Here is a 22705-nt window from a genome sequence, read left to right on the forward strand (position 1 = left end):
ACAACTTGAATTAATAACTCTAAAAACAAAATCTAATCCAACAAAACAAAAAATACATTCCCTTGTCAGGACCCTTTAAAAATCATACTGCAGCCATTCGACATTAATAACTACACAGTAGCGTCCATAGGCTCGTCCGCCACTTCAGCGCCAACACTGATTGGTAGAGGATCCGTGCTGTCACCTTTCTTGGGGGATTCAGCCAATCCCTGCTTATCATCTTGCTGAGTCGGGTTCTTATTGGTTGCATGTGAGCTGTGATCCTCTGCAATGTCATTGTCATTGGTCTGGGCAGGGGCGGGGGTGGGGGTGCTGGTCAAGGCTCCAGGGTGAGTCTTCATATGTCCCTGTTGGAGAAAGATACAACACAACAGACGTTTACACACGAGTCCAAAAGTACAACAAAATTAAATAATAAAAAAAACCACGAGTTAAGACTAAAGCACATTATTGACTCTTACCTTGAGTCCACTCCGGCTGGCATAGGCCTTTCCACAGTGGGTACAGCTGTAGGGTTTGTCTGATCGGGGGGGCTGGCTCTGTGGTGCTGCTGCTGGGGCAGAGGGCTCTGGGCTCGCTGAAGGCTTTTCTGGAACACTGTTACCCCCGTCCCCTGCGGTGTCTTTGTCCACCTCTGGATCCAAAGCTGGCAAAGTCTCCCTGGGTGTGATGGTCTCCCCCTTCCCTTTACCCTCCCGTGGGCTTTGTGGGACACTTCCACCGGCCTCTTCTCCTTCTGGGACAGCTTTGGGGCTGGCAGGAGGGGTGAGTGCAGGTGAGGTATTTGCAGCTTGGGGTTTTGGGGTAGAATCCGTCGCGGTCGTGGGTTCGTCTGTGGCGTTGGCTTCATCCACACAGACCTCTTTCTGCGGTGTATCCTTTTCTACCCGAGGCTTCGAGACACAGAGAGAAAGAGGGGTGTCATCTGCCTCTGGATCTTCATTCATTCCAGCTGACTGAGAGCTAGCTGTGGGTGCTTTGAAAGGGCTGTTGATGCCCAGGTCAGTGGGGGTCTCGTCTTCTGGGCTGTTCATGCCACCATCAGCTGGGGCGTTGTCTCCCAGACGCAGGGGGTCTTCAGCTCCTGCTGTAGGGGGATTACGGGTCATGGGCGGACTAACACTGAGTGCCGAGCCCTCAGTTTCCTCCATCTTCACAGTAGTAACATCAGCAGCTGTGGGTTGTTTAGAAGTGGGCCCTAACTTGAGCACATCACTTGACGACTTGGAGCCTATCGTCAAAGCCAAGGGAAGGAGCTGTTGGCCTTTAGACGGGGAGCCGAAGGCGTCGCTCTCACCATCATCGAAGACGGCACTTTCTGTTTCTGCACCATCTTCATGGGGCATGTCTTCATCAGGGGGTATTTGCCCTCCCAGGTGCAAACGAATGTGATGCTGAAGAACCAAGGCATTTGTAAATTTGCGTGGGCACAGCGGGCAGGAGTTCAGGGCACGGGCATTTGCCGGTCTTGCACGATGAGTGGCCAGGTGAGCCCTTAGGCTACCCTTCGTGGAGAAGGAGCGTCCACACAGCTTACAGGGGAATGGACGCTCTCCCAGATGTGTGGCCGCGTGCAAACGCAGAGCTCTGGGGCAGCTGAGGACACGCAAGCAGACGCCACACTGGTTAGGAACCTGGGTACTAGGCATAGAAGGGGCGGTGGTGGTAGTTGGTGTGCCTGAAACTGAGTAGCCCTGGCTGGTCACTAGTCCTGCAATAGTGGTACTTGGGCTCAGGCCGAGTGCGGCCAACATTTCCCTGCGATAGGCACTGGAGGTGGTGGTCAGGTCATGACCATATGTGTCCCTATTGGCTTCGGCAAGTGTTTGTGCGGAGGTGGATGAAGAGGAGGCAGAGAAAGAGGAGGAAGAACCTCCCTTCTCGAGTTTCTGGACCAGACGCTGCAACTTGGAGGTGTCAGAGGTCTGGGTAGAGGTGGTGGGAGAGGATGAGGTGGGAGACGAGGTTGATGGTTTGGGGAAAGGTGGGAAGGGGAAGGGTAGCTGATGAGAAGTGAGGTGGGGGCTGGATGGGTGGCCCGGAGGCCGCAGAAGTGCAAGGTGATGAGGGGAAGTACCTCCAGGGAATAGTATCTTAGGGAGGTGGGCCAGCTGGGAGTATGGGGAGGTTGAATGTAGGGCAGAGTGAGGAGGTGTGTTTTCATCAAAACGCTGCTGCTTTACACTTTTAAAGTGGTTTCCCATGGAGGAGGAAGAGGAGGAAGAGGAAGACAGTAGAGGGCCTGATGCACTGGCAGCGGCTGCAGCTGAGGCTCTGTTCAGCTGCAGCAGTGAATGAGCCGTGGACAGCAGGGCCATGTCCACCGTGGGGGGCAGAGGTAGAGAGGATGGGGAGGGCCGGGTGGATGCACCAGGTGGGAATCCTAAAGACATGCTCTCTGTCATTCCGGGAACACTGCCTTTCACTGCATTAAATGGCTCGTCATCATCAGCCCGCCGTTTTCTCCTTCTCTGGATGGCTGCAGGAGGAGCCAGCATTTGCTCAGACAGGGCTGGGGGCAACAGGGAGAGGGACAGCTCCGGGTTCTGCTCTCTGTGTCGCAGGAAATGAGCTTTGAGGTTCCCTCTGGTTGTGAAACGGCTCAAGCAGACCGGACACTGGTAGGGCCTTTCACCCGTGTGTGACCTGAGATGGATCTGGAGGGACGAATCACTGCTCAGCACTTTCCCACAGTAACGGCAGACGTGCTGAGGGCGTCCAGCTAAGGCGGCCGCGGCATTGGCCTGTAGCTCCTGGGAAAGGCTGGTGGTGGGAAGCGGAGGAGTAGGGAAGCTGACACCGTTGCTGTGGCTGAATGAGGAAGTGTTCGACGATTTCTCATGGAGGTAGCGTGGCGTTAGGCCCAGTGATAAGGACAGTGGGTGCAGGGAGGCGACAGACGAGCCGATGGAGGACAAAATAGATGAGGAAGAAGAGGAAGGTATTGAGGAAGTGGTAGAGGAGGATGAAGCTCTGCTGCCATTAACGTGTGAAGCACCTGATTTGGAGGTGGCGGACTTGGGGAAGAGGGAAGATGGAAGGCCTGTCAAATATGATGAGGCTGTGGACACTGGAGTAGCAGTGGAAGGGTGTGTTGGTGATGAACACACTGCTCCGGATGACTTCTGGTTTCTTTCTGATCCATTTTGCTGTGCGTTAACATCCTGTCCGAAGACAGCCCCTCCCAGCCTCAGAACCTGCCGACAGATCTCCTCTGTGATCTGCATCTGGTGGATTTGCCTCTGCTGTAAAACCCTCAGCTCCTCTAGGAGTACAGCCAGGGTCGGAGGCACCTGGAGCTGTCCCTGCAGCCCCGGAGAGATGGAGGACATCTGCTGACCCGGACTGGTGCTGTCCCGGTTAGGCAGCGCAAACTGAGAGGATGTGGAGGAGGACGAGGAGGAGGTAGTGTTGGTGGCCGAGCTGCCCATTGGTGGGGAGGTCATGGTGGAGTGAGAGTTTCCCTGGTGGGACAGGCTGTGGGAACCTGAGGTTTGACCAAGGGGAGGAGGCGAGTGAGTCTGGGAAGACAGCGAGGGGTGAGGGAAGTCTGGGGAAAGGGAAGAGTGGGTGTTGGGGAGGGATGTGGTGTAGGGGGCGATGTGGCTGGGCCAATGGGGAGGAGGCGAGCTCTCGCTGGGTAAGGAGGGCGCGTGGAGCCCACCGGGGGATGGGCGGGGGGCCAGAGGCGGCTGGCAGTCCTGGAGAGAGGTGGGGGATGAGGACGATGATCCTGATGATGTCACTTCAGAGCCCAGAGATGTGGACGGTGACTTCATTCCCAGGTGGTCATCTGAGGATTGACAGGAAAAAAAAAAAAAGGATGCTCAGAACTTTGTAAAAGTCTGAAAATCGGTTTTTCATTGCATGAACATTATTCTGCAGGATGTTTTCAAATAACTAAGTGCACAAATCCTTTGAAACTTTCTGCCTCGGTTACAAACTTTGTTTATATAATTGTTTCCAGTCGCTGTTTACAAATTTAGTTTTGAGATTTGTGTGCAGAACCAGGAGATCCTGTTTCACCTTCACAAGAAATGCCTGCTAGGAAATGGCCTTGAACAAGCAAATAAACAAGTGGAAGAAACTCTGCAGTCTATGAGTCTTTGTAATGTCTCGTCTCAATCTGTGTTCTCCGCAGCAAAACTCCTCAAACATCTTGCACACACAAAAAAGCTTACAGACCACCTTGTTGCTAAGGCAACACATTTTAGAGGACAATGGGCATCACCAAGACAACCCATAACCCCTCTTAACCCACCCCCTCCCTGTAGCAGTTACGTCTTTCATCTCCCTATTCACCCATCCCCCCTTACGTCACAGTGGAGGTCAAGGGTCAGGCCACGCTAAGGGTTCTGGGCACTGTCCAGACACTCTGATTGGTCAACTAATCTGACCTCTGCCGCTCAGGGGTCAAATTCTTTCAGAATCTTGAGCACAGAGTGAGAAAGAGGTAACAGAAAAAGAAGGGGGAGGGTAACAACAATGGAGAGACAAACTAACTATTCCCTCCTGGAGAGATATAGTGATGGAATGAAAGACTGTACCTCAGTGGAATTCCTTCCCGGTGACTTATAAACAAACCTGAACCCGCAGGCCACACATAAATAAATCTAAACTTCCACTTTCATTTGTGGAAGTTTACCTGCAGGGACTCTCACATGCATGCACTTGAATCTACGTCCCATTGCAGCACAGTACAAGGGCAATCTCTCTATCCCCTCTCAATCTTTTTTTCCCATCCACCCCCCAACTGTGAAGGAGTATACAGTCAATAGGGCTGGAGGGGGGGGAGGAAGAGGGAGAAAGGAGGAGGGGGGAGGAAGGTATTGAGGAGGTGGAAAGTAGGGGGGAGAGGGGTGCATGAGGAAGAAAAGCATGGCAAAAGAAGAAGAGAATAGCAGGGTGGAAGATTAATCTTGACCAAAAACACTGTCTTCCCTTCCCCCCCACCCGTTGCACCTTATTGTTAACAAATAAGAGGGAGCTCAGTGCTAATCAAAGAGCTCCAGCAGTCAGCTCGGAGCAGCCTGTTGGTTTCCTGGACATGAAAATGGCCACAGATGTATGTTAGTTAATCCTCCTCTCTTCACTTCACAGGGACAAGTTTATTGGCCTCCATTTAGTGGGGCCCATAGCTGGGAGTGAATCAGCAGGAGACAAACTTTTTTATAAAACATTTTTAAATTGCATTAAATCAGGTGCGTTTGCAGGAATGTGGCCACGCACGGGCCTGCGTGAAAACCAAAGAGCAGCAGTCACACACACAACATGCAAACATGCAAACCACAAACCCACAAACATTTAACTCTAAAGTTTCTCTCTGACTCCGATTGAAATGCACATGCACGTTTCTCTCCCTGGGACCCGCAGCTTCCCCCCTTTGAATGAAATGGAAGTTTCTTACCGTGAGAGAGCAGCCGTGGCCCACCCAGGTCCGCGTTAACGAGATGCTGGGGTCGCTTCTGTTTCCGGCGTGACATGATTCACTGAGTCCCACAGAGAGGGGGGGCATCCGTGGTGGGTCGAATGGCACAAGGCACTGGGGGTCTTTTTTACGCACTTGGAAACGCGCTCCTGGAAGCATCCGCGCGTCCAAAGTCCCAATTTAAAAACAAAACAAAAAAAAAGTTCCTTTCATAAAAATAATGAAATCGAAATGATATCAAAATCAATTGAAGGGGTCGAGAGAGCGATCTGCTGTGGGAGAAGCGAGATAGAGAGGATTCGGAAAGGTGAGTGAAAAACCCGCAGGTCTGCACCGAGTCAGATGGATCCACCGTGTGTGTGTGGCTGCTTCTCTAAAGTCTCTTCTCCCCCAAAAAACTTGTCCAATTTGCGCCCCTCCTCTCCCACTCCTGCCTCGCTCTGCATGCACATACAGGACACACACACACTCTCACATGCATACACACACACACAGGAACACACACACACGCCATACACACTCATACACACAGAACCACTCCTTGTTCCTCACTGATATTTGCATTTCAATGGCGTGTAACACAGCCTCCCCGGTCCTCTCTCTTTCTCTGTCTGCCCAGCTTTATTTTGTCTTTACACACTCACAGCAGCTATAAACTTCCAATATGACAATGAGGTGTCAAAGCTGCTGGAACACAGAGGGAAACCAATTAAAAGTGGGGTAGCCTAGGAATTGACTGTTTGTTTGCTGGTTGTGATACATGTTTTAAATCATTGCAGGGTAGAACACATCATGGAGAGGGGAAATCAACATGCAACATGTATGTAAGGAGTCTAACAGGTGACATCTGTTCAGGGTTCCCTCAGGTGTCCTGTGCTTTTAATCCTATCAAAGATCATGTGGTTATAATAATTGACTGGCAGGTGCAGGGCTCCATTTGCAAAAAGTCAAAAAAAAAAATCCATGATCCCAGCTGTTATTTGGCCCAACGTGGCGTGTGCAGGCAATATTTCTACGCTTTGATTTCTATAGGGCCAATTATCAACAACAGTGCAGTGAGTGGCTGCTGTTCTGGGAGAGGGGCCACACAGCATCCACACATGCATGCATGTATTTCGTGTGTTATCACCAGCCGCATAATAAACCCCCTCCCTCCCTCCCTCTCACTCCCCCCCTAAAAAAAGCATCTTACACTGGAGCTCTATTTAAAAGGCAGAGAATAGATGGGAATCTTTGACAATGGCGTGCTGGACACAGTTGAGTGAGCATCTCCCCTCTCGCACTATGAACCCCCGGATCCACTGCTGCACAGCACAATGCCCCTCTTTCACCCCCTGCCTTTACTCCTGTACCACGTGGAGAAATGGATAAAAGGGAGAGAGAGAGAGAGAGAGAAAAGGGGGGAGGAGGAGGAGGAGGAGGAGAAGGGCCATATTTAAGTTGGTGTCTCACATTATACATATATCCACTCAGAGACCGCGGGTAAGAAACATAGACTGTATAGGGCTTTATTTGATTTGTGGGAATATTTATCTAAAGGGTTACAGTCTGGGGGGGCTTAACAAAGTGTCCGACTTCATTAAAGCTAATTAGTGTCACATAGAAAACAAATGGAAAGGAGGTAAGGCCAAAGTCAAATAAGTGGTTTTAATCTCCTCAAGGAAACAGGCATTACCACATTGAAAGATATCAAATTAAAGTCAGAATCCAGAATTCAAAATGTCACTTAAATGAAAGCCAACTAAAAAGGTATTGTCAACAAAATGAACTTAAAGTACCTAAAGTAAAAGTATTATTTTAAATGCAACTGTTTAAAGAGTTGCCATCGGCCTAGTTTTACTATTTACTTATTACGTCTGCTTACAAGCTACAATAGCATCAATGTATTTTTAATATGTAGGAAGTTTGTTAAATACAAATTCAACAATTTCATATAGGCCACAAGTCTACTGTTTGGTAGTTTCACCCATAGATGCATCAAGTTTGATAAGATGATTGTATGTGTTAGATGTAAATATTAATCTAAAGTATAGTTATTGTATGACTGAAAAGGTACAAATGTAAAAGAGTGGAAGTATATATAACTATAGGGAGCAGAAAATATAGATAGAGGAATACAAGTATTTATAAAGTAGAAAGATATCTTCATAACTACAAAACTTCATAACTATAAGTACAGTTATTATATGACTGAAAAGGTACAAATGTAATAGAGTGAGAGTATAAACTACAGGGAGCAGAAAATACAGATAGCGGAAGATAAGTATTTTAAAAGTAGACAAATATCTTCATAACTAGGGTAAATATGTCCCAATAGTGTTATAAGCCTTTTCTGAAGAAGGTAGTTTATATAACAATATACACTGAAGATGACTTTGTATTCATATATATATATATATAAATCTATATTTAGAATTGAAATAACTATTTTTAGTTGTTTTTGCTATTGGTTGCAATCAGCCAATCAGAGTTCAGCATTCCTCCAGCGTCACCTGCTGCTACCTGCAAGAGGAAGAGCTAGCATCAACAGGTTGGTTGGTACATTTCCCGAGATTAACTCTCAAATAAAAGTTAAATTCAGGCTTTTACGTCGGATTAAACTCAACAGACAGATTAGTTGTAAAAGCCAGAGCGTGTTTTTCAACAGTTGAGTATAATTAAATGTTTAGTTTTAAGTGAAACTATGATTAAGCTAGCATGCTATTGCTAACCTTTCATTGCAGTGGATGTAAAACTAGCTAGCTTGCTAATTAGCCATACATCTTAAACTTACATTCACACGTCGTCATAGAACACAGGGATGTGTTTGACCTATTTAGTGTTTCCTTATCTCATATGTTGGAAATAAGTTATAAGGTCAAATATAAACAGTGGGACAAGCTGCTAACTAAAGTAATGCTGCTTTATTATTTACATGATGGGGAATCTGTGAAAGTTAGATTTGAGTTGTACATAAGTATATAACCTTGACAAAAAATGAGTTTTTAATGATTACATTTGAGAGGGTTGAGAGTTAAATGAGAGTAAGATATATTTTTCATTCATTTAAAAGTGGGTTTCAAAGACAGTGCTTCTATATGTTAACAATGGCCACATTCTAAACTCTAGTTATTGTCATACTTACAATATTCTCAAGAAAACAATGAGTGGAGAGAAAAGCTTGAAATCTTAACAAAAGTAACATCAACTCAGCATTTAGTGATAAAACAAGATACATGAATAAAAGTTAATTATTAAAGTGTCGTTTTCAATCCAAAATGTAGTGATTTTGACTCCCTAAATTTAACTAAATTGAAATCACACAAATACATGTTGATTGAAAACCAAATGAAGAATTTATTTGATATATTTTCTTTCTTTTCTGTATAACGTTGCATGTTTTGTTTTTTTTGCTGTTTTCCCTCTTTCTGTTGTTACCTTGTGTTTTTTTTTTTTTTGTTTGTTCCTGAAGTTATATTGCCCAATCCAGTCTGTCTGGACACATTGGTGTTGATTGTTGTACTCATGTTTACCTCCTGTCTCTGTTATGTCCATTCATCATTGCACTTATATATATTGAAAATTCTTCAATAAACAGATTTTGATTTGAAAACCAAATGAATTCCTTTCACGATGTGTCTGTCCTCTACTCTCCTCAGCCATGTCCCTTTGCGACGACACACTCCTGTGCAACTTCCCAAAGTGCCGCACCAAGCTGAGCGGCTTCGCCTGGGTCACCGCCTGCTCTCACGTCTTCTGTGAGAAGCACGGGTCGGGCGAGTTCAGCCACTCTCCTGTCAGCTGCCCGGCCTGCTCCTCTGCTCTCTCCGGGAAGCTGGACATCGTGAGGACGGAGCTGTCGCCCTCCGAGGAGTACAAGGCCATGGTGCTGGCAGGTCTGCGTCCGGACATCGTGCTGGACATCAGTGCCCGTGCTCTGGCCTTCTGGAGCTATCAGGTCAAATCTCTCTGTCTATGAACTGCTCCAATCTGTGTCTGAGAACCTGGAATTGCCGATATCAATTTTTTTGTTATTTGTATACAGGTCCATCAGGAGCGTATGTACCAAGAGTACAGTCTTTCCCGGGCAGAGTCGCAGCTGAAGCAGATGGAGAAGGTGTTGAACCAGCAGAACCAGAGCAGAGAGCTGGACCTCACCACCATGAGAGGGGAGATCAATTCCCAGAAGAAAGTAAATCACAACTTTGTTTTACACATGATATAAGAATGACTAGATAGATAGATGGATACTTTATTAATCTCGAGGTAAATTCAGATCATCCAGTAGCTTATACAGTTAACACTTAAACACCTCACTGACATACATACATAAATCACATACGGAGAATATATACAGATACAGGAATAGGATGCAATGATGTGATTGTGTCAGTGTCCAGTAGGGAAGTCTTGTTGTGCTGCTGGAGTGGAAAATACAATAAAATATATATATATAAAACAACAAAAATATATACATAAATAAATATATAAGAATATGTAGTGGTAAAGTCCATGCATGGGGCTAGTATAGCCAGTAAAGGGATGGACAGTTGGTTGGTATATAATAATGAGATGAGAAGAGTAGAATCTAAAGACTACAGTCTTTATCTCTCTTTTCTTGATCTTAGATTATCCCAAAAAGTAGAAATGGGAGTAAAACATGTCTCTATTTTGATATTTCTTAATTTGAATGATTGTTGGTCCTGTGTCGATGCCCAGGACCATAGGACAGAAACTTCATAATCTGAAATCTGATGTAGAATTTCATAAATTCAAAAGAATAAATCAAATTTTTTCCCGTCAGGTGATGGAGGAGTACAAGAGGAAGTACAGTGAGGTGTCTGAGAAGCTGATGGACAGGAACCGACAGCATCAGAAGCTCCAGGGGCTGTACGACTCTCTGAGGCTGCGCAACATGGTGGTGGGAGTTGGGGAAAGAGATGTGCAGCCACAACCAGGACATCGGGACTTCATCACAGGTAAGAACTTCATCAATTTCAACTCAGATTAAGGCTGTGACAAATTTAAAACTTTACTTTTGAATTGATAGATGCTTTAATGCCATTTTACCCTGAGAGAACAAAACGTTTCAGGTGGCTTGTAGAAGTTTAGGGTTTATCAGGTCACAAATTCAGTCCTTTTCTTCATAGACAAGGAACATTATTATATTATTTCCAATTCTCCATGTTTAAATGCTACGGAAACTTAAAGACTTTTGATACTTACAAGTATTTCTTACTCACTTGTTTATCAAATAATATCCCATTTAAGTTTAAACAACGATATCAGTTCTGAGATGATTATTTGAAAGAAAACTCTTCACTGTTCAGCAATTTCGATTCATCATTTAATAATCCAGTCATTTATGAAGCAGAGATGTGACAGTGGGTTCTGGGAAGAAATTTATCCAGTTTCTGGTTGTAGGACATATTTATTAAATCCCGAAAATGAAAGATACCGTCAGTTGCACTATGAGACATTGTGTCCGGTAGAGAAAAACAAATAAACTTAATCCAGTACAGATGTGAATAAAAACTTTGAATGCTTTTATAAAGACACTTGTCGCATTGTGCCCACGCTGATGGATGAGAAGAGGAAGGAAGCTCAGCAAGAATAATGTTAACTGGCACAAAGGAAGACACAGCTGTAGGTGTTTTGTTGTGTAGGAAGAACCGTGGGAGTAATGAGCTGATTGTCTATGTCAGGGAATTTTAATTCGGAGCAACAATGAAAGACAATCCCTGAACCTGCTGTGTGTCACCCAGGGACGGCCCGAGCAGCGTCTCCCCAGAGAAGCCCCGAGTTCCACTTCATGGGCCCTGATGTGGACACTCGATTCTTCTCCTGCCTGGAGGCCGAAGGAACCAAGACCTTCTTCCAGTTCAGCTCCCCCACCAGGGAGCGAGGCCGGCCATTCATCAAGAAGCACTGAGAGGAGCAGGTTTCATAACCGCCATTACTCTAGTCACCCAATTGTTGTGGTTTAATGTTAAGTTGAAAGTTTTTTGCCTCAGGTTATTTTTTGTGATGGATTTTGAGCCTGAGATGTGGTTTTGGACAATAAGAATTGTCGGGTTTATATTGTAGATTCACTTTAAAGTCCAGTGCAAGTCATTAAAATACAATATTAACTGAGCACCTCCAGCCTGCCAGTGTCTTTCAATTTGCCATTTGTATTTTCTTGCAGTAGACAGACAAGCATATACTGTAAGGTGACATGAAATAAGGTCAGCATAAACACTTCCTTCACTTCCTTGTATTGACGTTTCTGAATAATTACAGTTAATTGTGTGAATTGTGAAGTTTGTAACGGCTCAGCACCAAAGTGGCAGGTAAACTGGTTGAGCTAAACCCAAAGAATGTTAAAATAAACTTAATTCATAACTTTGACATCACATTGTCGTCATAACAGGTTCATTCATTTTAAAAAAATCAACTCCACGTCTGCGCAACAGAATACAAAAAAAAAGAGAAATATTTATAAATATAAACAAGTTGTCTCTAGAGACCATGTGAAACTTACATAATTAAAAAACAAAACAGGCACAAACGTTGGAAACTTCAAACTTCCATAAATATCCAGACTGTTCTTGCTTTGCCAGCAGAAAGAAGAAAAAAAAGATTGGTCCTCTTGATTCTTGCTCGGCTTATTCACACTGAGGCTTGTAGCTGACGGAGGCAGCGATCTGACTGTTGACGTTTTGTTTCTTTCCGTTGACGATGAGCAGCAGAGGCGAGTCCACTCGTATACTCCTGAAGTCAAACGACTGTCAGAGAGGAGAGAGGCGACAAGTCAAAGTCAGACAATCAGACGTTTTTCAGTCAATTTTCTGACAAAATGCACGAAACACTGACCTTGTCTTTATGTGTTATACTGTGTCGTTTGAGCTGAGGTTCAGGAATGACTACACTGTCTCCTATCAACACACCCCAGCTGTTCGCTGTGTTGTAAACCATCACCACCATACAGGTCTCCTCGCTGTCCACCATACCGAATGCACTGAGGAAAAGAGAAATTCATATTTTACTTCCGAAAGCCAGAACTCTTCTTTAAGATACATTTAAGATACATTTATTTATCCCACACACATGCACAGGCACACTCATGCAAGGGGAAATTTAACCTCTGCTTTTAATCTGGTGCCAGACACACAGAGCAGTGGGCAGCCGTGTACAGCGCCCGGGGAGCAGATGTTAGGGGAGTAAGGTGCCTTGCTCAGGGGCACTAGACAGGGTACGGAGAATCCTCTTGGATTTTTGGACAGATCAATCCAGGTTCGTCTTGTTGTTGTTTCTCCGTGGAGTCGAACCAGAGACAAACCAGAGACCTTTTCTGCCCATAGTCCAAGTTTCTGCCACTAGTCCACCGCCTCTCAAACCATCACACAAAGACTGAAGAAACCTGCATGAGGATAAGTGGAATATTATTGATAAGAAGAAGCGGGACTCACAATGACATGCGACCCTCAGAGGCCAGGCTGAACACCACCTTCCCCAAGGCGGCCACCCCAGCGTTGTGGCCGTGGGACAGGGAGGAAAGAGTCCGAGGCTCCAGGCTGCCCACACGGCCGTTGGGGGAACGGAACTGAGGGGAGGAGCAGGGACCCAAAGCCGACGTGTTGAGGTTAGAGAGCATGTTCCTTAACCGACGAGCCTTCACTGTCCCCTGAGGAGAAACACAGACTGAAGGTTAGTGTCTAAACAAGTACTATGGCTGCACTGTGCTGCCACCCTGTGGTAAAAAAGGATAGCAAAGTGTCTCATAGGTTAATTCTCTTACGAAAAACAATGAAGTGACCAGCCTTTCTCTGACCTTTTTCTGTACGAGTTCCGTGACTCTCTCCAGATACTTCAGCAGCGTCTTCTCTTTCTCCGGAGGATCCTCCCAGCCCGGGTCCAGTGCTGCCGCTCGGCTGTAGCCTTCAAGCGCACAGCCGAACATCTCCTCGTACTGGAATAGTGTCGCTCGGTTGAAATGCAGCTCCGGGTAACAACAGGCAGCTTTGTCCACTTTCTCCTACAAAGGTGGGAGAGGAGTCAAATATTAGTGCAGTAGTTGATTTGAAGTGAAGTTGTGTGTTTGTTTGTGTGTGTACTCACAGATTGAGCATAGGCACTAAGAGCTTGCTGAGACAACTGAGGGTTCTGTCCACAGGTGAAAAACAGGGACACGTAGGCATTTCCCAGGATATCTATAAAAAACAATATTGGTCAATTACGTGCATGATGGCAACATTTGTATAATGACTGTTATAATTTCTGGATTTAATCTTAATCTGGGTTCAGGTCCCTTGTTACACAGAGCTAAAGGAACACTCTACTCACACCAGGAAGTCCCGTCTGTGACATCTAGTGTGACAGCTAGTCGGGCCATTTCCACACTCTCCATCACCTGTTTGCTATGTGCGTCGCTGTTCGCCGCCGGCAGCTGCCTCAGCACCATGGACAGGTTACGTAGAGACACTTTGTTCTTGCTCTACAGAGATGCAACATAGACACATTGTTGAAAATGTTCTCAATCCTGGCTTTTGATATTCACACAACCCTCTCTTTATTTGGTTTACCTGCTGCAATGCTCCCGTGAAGCAGTTCTTAGACCCAATCAAGTCTCCTTTTTTCCAGTACTGCTCCCCCAGTGTGTTCCAGCCATCAACCAGGCCAGGCTCCAGCTTCACCGCCCGGGAGAGACACTTCTCTGCCACGGCGCTGAAGTCTGGAGCTACGTTCAGACACCGGCCCTTCTGCAGCAGGAACTCTGTTTTGTGTTCGTAGACATCTGTAAGAACAGAAGTACGTGAGGTGCAGTGGGCGTCAGAGATGTTTTCTTCAAACTGAAAATGTTGTGTAAAACCTAACAATCACCTTCTTTCTCTTCCAGCTTCTTCAGCGTCTTCTCCATTTCCTGCACGACATCGCTTTGCTTCCGTCCGGCCTCCTCCACGCTGTGAGTCTCAAAATAGCAGTCTCTAAAGTTATACAGTTCATCCACCAGCTCCTGTGATTGAAGGTAGCATGGAGAGGGAGGGAGGGAGGAGGGGGAGGTAGGAATTAAAAATAGACCAAAGGCACATTTCCTCACCGCTTAATCTGCCTGTGGCACAGGACTGAGTTTGTGAATAATTAGGACAACCATGTGCTCTATTGAACAAAGAAGGCTATTGGTTTGAATCCCTGGTCAAAGTTCACATGTTCTCCCTGTGTCTGAGTGGGTTTCCTTAAGGTGAAGATACTTCGATATGGAGGAAAGACAGATTTATAATTATATTAGGGTTATTTCCCTAAAAATGACTTAATCTTTGCACTTGTATTTGTCCTGGTGGTGTGTAGAGATAGATATAAGGCTACTGATAAATGACTGTAAGCATTTGGGGCCGAGCAATATGGCCAAAAATGATATAAAAGATAGATAGATAGATAGATAGATAGATTACTTTATTCATCCCCGAAGGGAAATTAAGTCGTCATAGCAGCCGGTATATTTGAATACAATCAAATACAATACAATACAATAAAATAAAAAACAAGATAAATAGGTAGATAAGGTGCAGTGGCAAGATGATGGTAATAGTACTGAGGATATGATGGTAATGTTATTGTTAGACAATATATAAAAATAGTACAGTATATAATATAACATAATATATATTTATATATGATAGTAATTATACCAATATAATAGCAGTTTATAGTAATAATGGCAGCAACAGTATAATAAGAGTAAATATAATAATAATAACATGTACACATGTATAAATATGTGTATATAGACTAAGGATATACAAAGAGTATGATATAATATGATATGATACATAGAGGTATAAATATAAGTATTTGACTATACAACAGATAATATAATATACTATGAGTGTAAGAATATGTAGACATGGTGTGCAAAATACAATATTATTGAATAAAATGATATATAATATCAATATGGTTTATATTAACACATATCACATATGATGTGAAGTAGAGGTTGTACAGGGTACACAGTGCAAGGAGACAGGTATATTTACTTCAAATAAATCCATATTGATTATCATCTCAATAGATATTACATTTGAATTTGTTAAGGTTTAAAGACTTATGTCAGGATATCTTGAACCTTTGTTATAATGCTATTGATGACGGTTATATTGCTATGGATTATTGATCAAGGGAAATTGCCCAGCCCATATTAGTTTGCTGCAATAAGCCTCCAGACATACCGATCTGGTGACTAAAAGAAAGAAGAAGAAATAAGAAATACTCATAATTAATAGAATACAAGTATCATGTAGATAAATGAGGCCCAATCAAAGATCTGTGGCCCCTCCACACCTTTTACAATAAGTGTGATGAAAGCAAGAATACAGTTAGCATTGCAGTTGTTATAGTAACAAGCTGACAGGAACACAACACAGGAACAAGTGCCACACAATCCCTCAGCAACACAACCCAGCTGCAGACACTGTGTGAGGGTTTAAACCTCCTTTTAGTTAACAAACGACAGGACTTGCCTTGAAACCCTGCAGCTCGGTATTGTCTGTCGCTGGCTCGCCACTCTTCTCGTCTTCCGCCATCTTTTCCCTGAAGCTGTCAGGAAGCCTGTTCGCAGGCTGGAGAAGCGGAAGAAGGAAACGGACCGGACTCACGGATAAAAACGTTTCAAATACGAGGCCTCGATGTGGATTCGTGTGGAGAAAAGTGTCATTTCTTTCCACAAGTGCCCGAGCATGCGATGATGCAGGGAGAGCAGCCTCAAATCGTGGCAGCGGGAGCTCGGAGAGGCACTTCCGGTGTCAACAGGAACTGCCACCGGATATTTAGCAAGCTGCCTTTGATGCTTCACTGTTTGGGGACAGCTGCCTTTGATGCTTCCCTGTTTTGAGGCAGCTGCCTGTGGTGCTTCACTGTTTGGAGGAAGCTGCCTTTGATTCCACACTGATATGTAGGAAGCTGCCGTTGATGCTTCACTGTTTAGAAGCAGCTGCCTTTGATGCTTCACTATTTGAAGGCAGCTGCCTTTGATTCCACACTGATATGTTGGAAGCTGCCTTTGATGCCACCTGCCACTTGCCTCCCAACAGCCGCGGGAAACTGGCAGCTGCCTTTACATATCAGTGGCAGTTTTCTGTTGCCACCGGAAGTGCCTCTCCAAGCTGCCGCTGCCACGATTTGAGCTGCAGAGGAAACCGGGGATTTTAATTCCAGTGACGCCGGAAGTCGAAGCCGTCCGCCCTGAAAATGATTCCCCTCCTCACAAATAAACGTTTTTACTGTAGAGTTATGATTACTTTAAATATTCACATTCAAGCTATATTCATGGAATCGTGATAATTGTATTAAAAATATGAATAAAAAGCGCCAGGGGTTATTATTTAGCTGTGAGGCGGAACCTTCGAGTCAAGCGGGAGGGACCGAGACATTTCCCCAGCGCACCGGACACCATCACTCTCTGCAGGGCGGGTTGTGTTTGTCTGTGTGTGTTTGTGTCTGTGTGTGTCGGTCTGTGCCGTCAGATCGATTAATTTCCTGCGGGTGTCGGTGTGTGTTATCGCCGGTGAAGGCAGCTCGTCATGTCGGACACTTGGAGCAACATCCAGGCTCATAAGAAGCAGCTGGACTCTCTGCGGGAGAGGCTGCAGCGGCGGCGGAAGGATCCTGCGACACTGTCCGCGGGTACGAGCCACACCGGGGGGTCCCATACAACCCGGGTTATTCTTATGAAGTCATTAAATCAGATTTTAAAAGCTCTTTACTGACTTATGATTATCATTAATGGAGAAGCATGGCAGTTTGTTGTGATCAGAAGCTTCTGCGATGTCTTAATCGTCAGAAAATACTGTGAAATGTTTAGTCAACACACGATCAGCTGTCAAAGTTGCACTTTATTTGGCTAATTGATTAAATTACCTGCTGTAAAATGAACTTTCATCGTCCATTTTCAGTCCATTATCCATAGAATGATTATATGTAAGAACACCTCACATCCAGATAACGCAAGATTTCACCTATTTGACCAAATAAACCTATTACCTAATGAAAATTCTTCAATTTTGCACATACTGTAAGTATTAGGATTAGGGTTGCAAAATTCCAGGAATATTCAAAGTTGGAAACTATCCATGGGATGGCATTGTTCTGTAGAATAAGATGAGAAAAAAGTTTGTAAAAAAACGCTAATGCAATGCCAGAGATATAAATAGTTAGCCAAACAAATGGAATCGTCTGTAAACATATTTTACAATTGATGGATAAAAGAATGGAAATAGGCTAGATGAACAGATGAACAATCCTCAATCAGCATGCTAATATATTTTCCCCAGTAATATCATGGAAACTTACCTGACTAGTCCTTCACACTACAGCAGGCCTCAATAGCCCTGCTGTAGAGTGAAGGATGCTGGGAGTTATCTGTGCATGTGATGGAAGAATGCACAGTGGAGGGTTGAAATTCAACGTTTCATACATCTTTAAAATAGAGTTTTGAATGCTCAGCGTTTAATTTGCGGAGTTTTTGTTTTTTTCAAAATTCCCCAAATTCCCGCGCTTAACTTCCCATGGAAAGTTTCCGGAAAGTTTCTGGTAATTTACCAGAAACTTTCCGCCCCTTTGCAACCCTAATTAGGATCAACTCTCTCTCACTTAGGGCATCAGCCAACTTTAACTGTTGTCCCTTCTCCACCACGTAGATGGCGGAGGCAGCGCTGAGACGTCCACGGTCCGGAGCGACAGCCCAGCTCCGTCGACTCCTGTCACGTCTCCGGAGCAGACAGAGAAACCACCAGATCCTGAACTGGAGAAGAGGCTGCTGGGATATCTGTCGGATCTGAGTATCTCACTCCCGGCCGACTCTCTCGCAATCATGGATGAGCTCAACAGCGTGAGTCTGGTTTTGAGTTTTATATAGGAAAGCCCTCATGGCTGTGTCCTATTGACAATTTGATCTTACTGTTTCTAAATTTTTGTGTTTGTGTTCTATTTGTTTGTTGCCCACAGTCTGCATCAGCTGTTAGTCACAGGTGTATCGTGAGTCTCCTGCTCAAATTCTCAGCTCAGGAGCTCATCGAGGTCCGACAGTCCACCTCAGCCTCCTCCTCCTCAGCCTCCTCCTCCTCTTCCTCCTCCTCCACGGTCGTCATAGCTGTGGACCACACAAAACTATGGGCTATGATAGGAACTGGGGCTGGAGCCCAACGGGCCAGCGTCAAGAGAAAAGCAGAGGATCAAACCCACAACAAAAGAGCTGCGGGCTTCTCGCCCTCGCTACAGAGCGCTGCTTCTCCGCCACACGCCACCGCCACCTCCATCACGCCAGCTTCCACCTCGCCGCTGGCAGGGCCTTCAGCATCGGGGAGCGGGGCTGAGAAGAAGGGCAGGAGCAGTAAGAGCCAGTCGTCTCATGTGGACATGGAGATCGAGAGCCTCTTGAACCAGCAGTCCACAAAAGAGCAGCAGAGCAAGAAGGTAACGATGAATAATGTGATGTCGAGCCCGGTCCCATCTGGACCAGACAGCATGTTCGTTGATTTGAGGTTCAAGTGGGAAAGGTTAATAATTTAGACAAGTTCAATGTTCCAAAGTTTCACAGTAATCAGTTTATTGTATAAGAACAATACTTACAGAGAGTCTCTGGGGTTCTGCGGGACACGTCACCAGGTTCACTGGATCATGTCGAGAAGCCCCCCCTCATCCTAAGTCCACAGTATTTGTAAAGACACAGGGTGCAACACAGAGGCGGTTCTTTCCTTGAGGGAACTCGGCAATTGGCCAGATGTATACTGTCACACAGTTTTTTGCAAGCATATCACTTGTGAGAGAAAGTCCAATCCATCAGGTGTCCCACCACTGTGCCCTTATCAAAGAGGGAGTCTCTTACAGTGGAGAGACACAGCAGATTAGACTCAGAGGAGGATTTCATACCATTTTCTCACAATATTTCATGAATTACTTCATTGTATTAATTCTATGTTGGATTCCTGTCTCGTTGCACTTTCTGTGGTTTTGCTCTGTGTCTGACCCTGCATCTGAGTCAAACAGATACATCTTTCCATTTAAAATAAACAGTTGTAGTATTATTGATTCTTTAGACTATACAGCTAATATTTATTCACAGGATATAAATGTAGGTAAAATATAGTAGAATATAGTCATAAGATAAAGAACAAAACATAGATATCTCAACAGTGACCAGTGAAATGTTAAACCGTTCAGAATCAGAGTAACATGAGCAACTGTCTCTCCCAAGTCTGAAGAAGTCTCCCACAGGATCCCAGTATATCTTCCTCTACTTGCGTCACCCATTCCAACAGCAAATCCATGAAAAGCTTGAATTACTGTCACTCTCTTTGTTACATGTAGGTGTTCACATCCTATTGGATAGTTAATCCCAGAGCATGCATTCCGAAATCACCTTGTGTCCTTATTTCTTGCCACTAGTGAAATATGCAAAAGACTTTAGTAAGATATGAAACTCCCTGAGCGTAGACACAACAATGAACTGCTAGTTGGCCCGTTATCTCTAATCTGACCTTGGGTACTGCTTGGAGAGAGAAGGGAGTGTCTGTGGAACCAGGCGTTGCCCACTCTCCTGGCTGTGAACAGATGCAATATGCCAAAAATCCTCAACCGATGTTATTTGTGCGCATTAGGTGAGCAGAGAGATCCTAGAGCTGCTAAATGCCAGCACAGCCAAGGAGCAGTCCATCGTGGAGAAGTTCCGGTCCCGGGGCCGAGCTCAGGTCCAAGAGTTCTGCGACTGCGGGACCAAAGAGGAGTGCATGCGCTCCGGCTACACGCCGCAGCCATGCACCAAGCTACACTTCCGGTCAGTGATTCTCAGCATACTTTAAATAATCAAAAAATCATTGAATATGTTAACTGCTTTGCCTCTGCCACATTAAAGACTGAATCCAAGGTTGACAGATTTTTTCTTGATCGATATTCATGTCTTCTTTTATAGATTCAGAGTTTTACACTTCATTTTTTAGACAAACGATGCACTTGAATAGAACTTCATTGTTTATACTCAGCTTGGTCTGCAGAGGGCACTGTAATACAGGTAGAGGAAGGATTGTGTCTCCTCTTAGTTGCATTTAAATTAAAATATTTGATGTCTGGAGGTTCTCCTCATACAACTACATTTCCTTTGAGGCATTGATGGCGTTCAGGGTCTTAAAAAGGTATAAATTCGAGAAGATTAATAACTGCAAATGCAATCATTGATTGATTGGGAAATCATTTGTAAGTTGCTACACATTTGAAATCAAATATTGGAACCTGAAGCTGTCGTCACACAAACAGGAAATGACTGTTTCCCTCTGTGATGTGTATTATTCTTCACGCAGTCGCATCATCAACAAGCACACAGACGAAAGCCTCGGCGACTGCTCTTTCCTCAACACGTGTTTCCACATGGACACCTGCAAATACGTCCACTATGAGATCGACAGCCCCCCGGAGGCCGAGGGGAGTCTGCTCGGACCCCAGGCCGGCACCACGGAGCTCGGCCTCCACGCCGAGGACACAGACAGCGACGAGGGCAAACTGTTCCCTTCACAGGTGAGAGAGAGAGAGGATGTGGAGAGGCGAGGGAAGGAGATGGTGCGGGACAGGTTGTTAATCTCTTTGTGCTTTTGTGTGTCGCAGTGGGTCAACTGTGATATCCGCTTCTTAGACGTTTCCATCCTGGGTAAGTTTGCCGTGGTGATGGCCGACCCTCCCTGGGACATCCACATGGAGCTGCCCTACGGAACCCTGACCGACGACGAGATGAGGAAACTCAACATCCCCATCCTGCAGGACGATGGCTTCCTCTTCCTCTGGGTCACCGGCAGGTAAATAATGGTGGTTTGCTCTCTAGTGGTGTAATTTAAATTTTATTTAAATCTTAACCGCCTCAAAGAGTATTAGAAATGAAGATAGCAACACATTGATAAGAGATCATCTGCTCCTTTGCTTTCCAGGGCTATGGAGTTAGGCAGAGAGTGCCTCAATCTGTGGGGGTGAGTCTCTCCCTCCCTTTATCTCCCACCATCAAGTCATGGTTTCCTTTGCACTACATTCGATTCAATATCTTGATACGTTTCCTCTTTTCGTTGCTTTTATTGTTTCTCTCAGTTATGAGCGTGTTGATGAAATCATCTGGGTGAAAACCAACCAGCTGCAGAGAATCATCCGCACTGGGAGGACGGGCCATTGGCTGAACCACGGGAAGGAGCACTGTCTGGTAGGTTTACATGTAATATGAAGTCACATAGCTAGAAGGTGTTTCAGAGGAAGATACTGAGCTGCTGCTGCTTCTACTCCTGACACGTGTTTTGTTTCTCTTCAGGTGGGCGTGAAAGGAAATCCGCAGGGTTTCAATAGAGGTCTGGACTGTGATGTGATTGTGGCCGAGGTACTTGTCTATTTCTCCTGTCAAACATGCTTCAGTTACCTCATCCTGAAAGGTTTGCTTTATTAAACTCTGCCCACTCTCTCTCCCCAGGTTCGCTCCACCAGTCACAAGCCAGATGAAATCTACGGCATGATAGAGAGACTCTCGCCCGGCACCCGGAAGATCGAGCTGTTCGGGCGACCCCACAACGTCCAGCCCAACTGGTAATTCACTCATTTTCTGCCGTTCTTTTGCACTCATGTAGGTTCACCTGCTTATTTGTACGGTAATTGTGGTTTTAATTTGGTATTTGATGGCATAAAAATAGAGTGAAATGTCACGATTGACTGCTGAGACTCGGATTGCTACTGGATCCAAATCACATCATTTCTGTATAGTGGGAGGAAGTGTCGACATGTCGTCCATCTTGCTGAACAGTCTATGATTCTTCCTGCTTTCCATTGTTCCCCCTCCAGGGTAACTCTCGGAAACCAGCTTGATGGAATTCATCTCCTGGATCCTGAGGTCGTGGCTCGGTTTAAGAAGCGTTATCCCGACGGCGTCATCTCCAAACCCTAAAAACCCGTAGTGATGAGATCATCTGTTGGTCATAGGTCTAGAGAAGTTTGTCTATAGGTTGTTTTTGTTCTTTTCTTTTCTTTTTATATATCTGGAACTACTTTTTAAAATACAAATTGTGAACAAGATGCATCGTCTGTGTCTTGGTAGAAGAAATGAAACCCCATGAGGAATGTGTGTGAATCACTTTTGGAGCAATGTTTTATAAATCATGTATGTAAACCTCTTAATTAATTCAGTAAATCAATCAATAAAAACACGAGGCATTTTTTTATGTACATTCTTATTTTGTTAGTCAAGAATAAAGATATTTTCTTTTGACATTCTGTGGATTTGAAAAGCCAATGATTTGCATCAAA

At 45.0% G+C, this 22705-nt stretch overlaps 4 protein-coding genes across 4 annotated transcripts; 2 read left to right on the top strand and 2 right to left on the bottom strand.

The window, feature by feature from the left end:
* Positions 1–110: 110 nt before the first annotated feature.
* si:ch211-212k18.5 (sal-like protein 4) lies at positions 111–5483 on the bottom strand. The gene is made up of 3 exons (XM_061066707.1): positions 5408–5483; positions 462–3793; positions 111–347 (listed from the first exon to the last, which is right to left on the bottom strand). Exons 1-3 carry the CDS (start codon positions 5481–5483, stop codon positions 111–113), a joined length of 3645 nt encoding a protein of 1214 aa, XP_060922690.1.
* A 3585-nt stretch (positions 5484–9068) lies between these two features.
* Positions 9069–11344, top strand: LOC132995887 (E3 ubiquitin-protein ligase CCNB1IP1). The gene is made up of 4 exons (XM_061066122.1): positions 9069–9365; positions 9453–9599; positions 10212–10386; positions 11173–11344. The coding sequence occupies exons 1-4, from the start codon at positions 9069–9071 to the stop codon at positions 11337–11339; spliced, it is 786 nt and encodes a 261-aa protein (XP_060922105.1). The 3' UTR covers positions 11340–11344.
* A 216-nt stretch (positions 11345–11560) lies between these two features.
* On the bottom strand, positions 11561–16168 carry ttc5 (tetratricopeptide repeat domain 5). The gene is made up of 9 exons (XM_061066121.1): positions 15907–16168; positions 14270–14402; positions 13972–14183; positions 13733–13883; positions 13508–13599; positions 13221–13424; positions 12859–13073; positions 12263–12407; positions 11561–12174 (listed from the first exon to the last, which is right to left on the bottom strand). The coding sequence occupies exons 1-9, from the start codon at positions 15967–15969 to the stop codon at positions 12055–12057; spliced, it is 1335 nt and encodes a 444-aa protein (XP_060922104.1). The 5' UTR covers positions 15970–16168; the 3' UTR covers positions 11561–12054.
* Positions 16169–16841: 673 nt separating this feature from the next.
* On the top strand, positions 16842–22667 carry mettl3 (methyltransferase like 3). The gene is made up of 11 exons (XM_061095916.1): positions 16842–17068; positions 18082–18272; positions 18389–18856; positions 20041–20216; positions 20737–20950; positions 21038–21225; positions 21355–21393; positions 21509–21617; positions 21723–21788; positions 21879–21991; positions 22244–22667. The coding sequence occupies exons 1-11, from the start codon at positions 16966–16968 to the stop codon at positions 22344–22346; spliced, it is 1770 nt and encodes a 589-aa protein (XP_060951899.1). The 5' UTR covers positions 16842–16965; the 3' UTR covers positions 22347–22667.
* Positions 22668–22705: the final 38 nt, after the last annotated feature.

This window comes from Limanda limanda, chromosome 22 (genome assembly GCF_963576545.1).
Source record: "Limanda limanda chromosome 22, fLimLim1.1, whole genome shotgun sequence".
Lineage (NCBI taxonomy): Eukaryota > Metazoa > Chordata > Actinopteri > Pleuronectiformes > Pleuronectidae > Limanda > Limanda limanda.

Excerpts from the sequence above, each read along its gene's own strand:
- ttc5 (XM_061066121.1), bottom strand. The coding sequence starts at position 15,969 with ATGGCGGAAGACGAGAAGAGTGGCGAGCCAGCGACAGACAATACCGAG. Across the intron at positions 13,884-13,971 it reads TCACGGGAGCATTGCAGCAG|AGCAAGAACAAAGTGTCTCT; the intron begins GTAAACCAAATA and ends GCATCTCTGTAG. Across the intron at positions 13,425-13,507 it reads TTAGTGCCTATGCTCAATCT|GAGAAAGTGGACAAAGCTGC; the intron begins GTGAGTACACAC and ends CCACCTTTGTAG.
- si:ch211-212k18.5 (XM_061066707.1), bottom strand. The coding sequence starts at position 5,483 with ATGTCACGCCGGAAACAGAAGCGACCCCAGCATCTCGTTAACGCGGAC. Across the intron at positions 3,794-5,407 it reads GCCACGGCTGCTCTCTCACG|ATGACCACCTGGGAATGAAG; the intron begins GTAAGAAACTTC and ends GTCAATCCTCAG. Across the intron at positions 348-461 it reads CCAGCCGGAGTGGACTCAAG|GGACATATGAAGACTCACCC; the intron begins GTAAGAGTCAAT and ends TTTCTCCAACAG.
- mettl3 (XM_061095916.1), top strand. The coding sequence starts at position 16,966 with ATGTCGGACACTTGGAGCAACATCCAGGCTCATAAGAAGCAGCTGGAC. Across the intron at positions 17,069-18,081 it reads TCCTGCGACACTGTCCGCGG|ATGGCGGAGGCAGCGCTGAG; the intron begins GTACGAGCCACA and ends TCCACCACGTAG. Across the intron at positions 18,857-20,040 it reads AAGAGCAGCAGAGCAAGAAG|GTGAGCAGAGAGATCCTAGA; the intron begins GTAACGATGAAT and ends TGTGCGCATTAG.
- LOC132995887 (XM_061066122.1), top strand. The coding sequence starts at position 9,069 with ATGTCCCTTTGCGACGACACACTCCTGTGCAACTTCCCAAAGTGCCGC. Across the intron at positions 9,600-10,211 it reads AGATCAATTCCCAGAAGAAA|GTGATGGAGGAGTACAAGAG; the intron begins GTAAATCACAAC and ends TTTTCCCGTCAG. Across the intron at positions 10,387-11,172 it reads ACATCGGGACTTCATCACAG|GGACGGCCCGAGCAGCGTCT; the intron begins GTAAGAACTTCA and ends TGTGTCACCCAG.